Source organism: Pavona decussata, unplaced genomic scaffold (genome assembly GCF_977016875.1).
Source record: "Pavona decussata unplaced genomic scaffold, jaPavDecu1.1 SCAFFOLD_254, whole genome shotgun sequence".
Lineage (NCBI taxonomy): Eukaryota > Metazoa > Cnidaria > Anthozoa > Scleractinia > Agariciidae > Pavona > Pavona decussata.
Genome location: NW_028145657.1, coordinates 4923334 through 4926583, shown reverse-complemented (window position 1 = coordinate 4926583; position 3250 = coordinate 4923334). Strand labels below are relative to the sequence as shown.

Sequence of the window (3250 nt, the reverse complement as noted above, 5' to 3'; positions counted from 1 at the left end):
TGCGATCTTGATTGACAACAATTTTAATTTCTTCCAACTGGCGTGTACATCGGCAGCAACATAAAAGTTTCCGATGCTCGTCCTCCCATCTTTTCTTCGTTTTTTTCTTCTTTTCTTTTGAAACAAGGCGGCTACGAGGCGACAGGAGCTTTTGTCCAGAGCCGGTTCGAATACCTCCTCTCGAGGACATCGATTTTCTCGACGATATTCAAATAGATTTAACTACAAAAGTTAACGCTAAAAGAGAACGACGTTTCGACCGTCCGACGGTCATTTTCAAGTTCAAAATGAGAAGTAAAATATGTGCTTATATACAATTGTGAAAAAACTAATGAGATACTGACTTAAAAAGCTCGAAGATATTCAGATCTAAACAATATAAAAATAATAGCGTGAATGATAAATACAAAGGAACGCTAAAAACGATAAAAGGTATTTAAAAGGTATTTAAAAGTGAAATAATTAAACAAATAACTTCGCGCGGATCGAGTCGCATTGTTTGTTCAGTTTCGGCTTTAGGTCGCGAATAAACAACATCTCGAAGATCAAGCAGTCGAGTTTGTTCTGACACTTTTTCAGGATTTTGAAGTTGCTTTTAATAGTCTCTGGATCCGGTCCATGCTCGTCCTTTACGTGATTGCCAATTGCTGATCGTTTGTGTTCCTCCACACGTTGATGTAAGTGCCGACTCGTGAAGCCAACATAGTCTGCATCGCACAGACCACATTTGAAATAATAAACAACGTTTTGTTGATTCACAATTGGAGGTTTATGTTCCTTTGGTTTGATTTTGCTCTTAATCTTCTGACTTGTGTAGACAGGATGGACATCAGCATCGATCTTTCGGCTGAGATCATTAAGTTGGTGTCTTACCGCGTTCGCCGATTTCTGGTCTTTGAAAGGTAGCACGATTCTGACGAGAGCTCGTTCGTCGGATACCCGTTGTTTAGGACATGCATTCTCAGTAAATTTCGTTTCAATAAAATGTGTGATGGTGTTCTCTACGACGGTTTTAGGATAATGCAAGCGCGAAAAAATCCCTTTAAGACGTTCACATTCCTGATGGAAAAAATGCCAATTGAACGCCCGGTTTAACATTGTTTTCAGCAGAGAATGTTTGTATTTCATGTCAACATGGCTTTGATAGTGCAGTAAAAGTCCAGTATCGGTTGGTTTCCTGTAGACCTTCGTGTCTAGTCGGGGACCATTTCTGATAATCGCCATTCCATGAAAGGGAAGTTTGCCGTTGTCTTCGAGTTCCATTGTGAAACTGACTGAGGGGTGGATTTCATTCAGTGTCGACAAGAATTCAGAGGCAGATGAAACATTGGGCATTTTGCTGAGGGTGTCATCGACATAGCGTTTATAGAAGGCGGGCATCTTGTTTTGGTTTGTCAATTGTTCTTCGATATTGCACATAAAAGCATTTGCCATGAGTGGCCCAAGTGGAGAGCCCATAGCAACTCCGTCTACTTGTTCGTACAGATTTCCCTCAAATTGAAAAAGCTGATTTTTTGTAGCAACCTCTAACAACTCTATAAGGTTGGTTTTTGTGATGTTAAGGTCGTATTCTTTGTTGAACCAATCCTCTTTAAAAGCTTTCTCCGCTAGGATTTCAATTGTTTCATCCACTGGCACGTTTGTGAGAAGAGATGAAACATCGTATGACACTAAAATATCGTGTTCGTCGATTTTCATCCCATGTAGATCATCAGCAAACGAGAAGATGTCATTAACGGTGTGGTCATTGACGGACAAAGGTTTTAACTTTTGATCCAGCCACTTAGCAAGTTTATAGTTGTAGGTTCCTGTCGCTGACAGGATTGGACGCACCGCTAGTTTCTTCTTATGGGTCTTCGGTAATCCATACAGGTGTGCGAGCCTAGAGCCCTTTTGGATCAGTGAGTCGGCAACGTCGTTCTCTTTTAGCGTTAACTTTTATAGTTAAATCAATTTCGAAAAACTTGTTGATATTCAAATAAAAATATAAAATATGCGATTTCAATCCCTCACAAATGACCAAACAGTTCCTCGATATCGTTATTTTCACTTCTACAAGCCTCACAAGGTGGATGGAAAAAGATTTTCCTCGCAGATGCCTACTTTGAAAACTGTTCCGTCGGATCAGAAATCAAATCGCCGCACATGCGCAGAAGAGTGTCAAATGCCCTTTAATTAGCAACCAGGGCCGGGTTGTTCGAAAGCCGATTAACGCTAATCCACGATTAGAAGTTAATCGGCGCTTTTCATCGCGCTCGTTAAAAATGGTTTTAAAGACTACTTTCGAGCTAAAGGTAAAGAAAAGTCTAAGTAAAAGCTGAGGGCCAAAAATCTTCTCGAAGAATCTTTGTTGATTAGCAGTTACACTCGAGTCAAAGTTTGCGTTAATCCAGGATTAGCTTAATCGGGCTTCGAACAACTGGGCCCAGGGCCCAGTTGCTCGAAGCATGGTTAGCGCTAACCCGGGTTAAATACCATGACAACCTATGGGTTTTAATACCTTTTAACCAATGGTTAGCGCTAACTGTGCTTCGAGCAACTCAGCCCAGAGTGGAGATCATGGGCTTCAACGTGAAGAAGGTCCGAATTTTTACCTTATTTCGCCGTTTAAATTCGACAAGGAAAGTTCACATATGTCAGATTCTGAAAGATCGTTTACCAAAGAATGTTATTATGCAATGTCTGTTGCAAAGTAAAATAGCCATGTAACTTACCATACGCGTTCAGTGATGCGCTCGAGTAATATCCTAACATTTCGGATACTGAAACAATACGGAAATATGATCAGTACATTTTGCTTCTGTTCATAATAAAAGTAACCCTGACATCACAAGCTATAATCATCTATGAAAAAGATAACTGACTCTTGCATATCTTTTTACATATCATACAGGCTTTTTCTCGAACAGTGAAATTTATAATTGCTTCAATTACGAATTCGATCGGTTTTCAATTGAGTGTTGTAAGAGCAATCCCAAAATAATTACTTTGGCCAATCACAGCAGTCATAAACAGTGTCATGAACCAATCGAAGCAAATACACGCAACTGGGAAAAAGAGCGGAAAAACGCGTGCGAGCGAGGCACGATTGGTTTTGGTCCCGCTTTTTTTCATTGGTTAAAGTCTAAGCAACAACCGTGGACGATATTCCTGCTGGTATACGTTGGATCAACTGTTGATCTATCGGCTAAACAAATACAAATGATAAGAGAAGCAGAGACCGATACAACGTAGAATTAGACTCTAAAAC

General features: G+C 40.1%; 1 protein-coding gene across 1 annotated transcript; it reads right to left on the bottom strand.

Moving 5' to 3' along the window:
- Positions 1 to 216: 216 nt before the first annotated feature.
- LOC146456730 (uncharacterized) lies at positions 217 to 1902 on the bottom strand. The gene has a single exon (XM_085092695.1). The coding sequence runs from the start codon at positions 1696 to 1698 to the stop codon at positions 463 to 465; it is 1236 nt and encodes a 411-aa protein (XP_084948821.1). The 5' UTR covers positions 1699 to 1902; the 3' UTR covers positions 217 to 462.
- Between the last annotated feature and the right edge of the window lie 1348 nt (positions 1903 to 3250).

Excerpts from the sequence above, each read along its gene's own strand:
- LOC146456730 (XM_085092695.1), bottom strand. The coding sequence starts at position 1,698 with ATGAAAATCGACGAACACGATATTTTAGTGTCATACGATGTTTCATCT.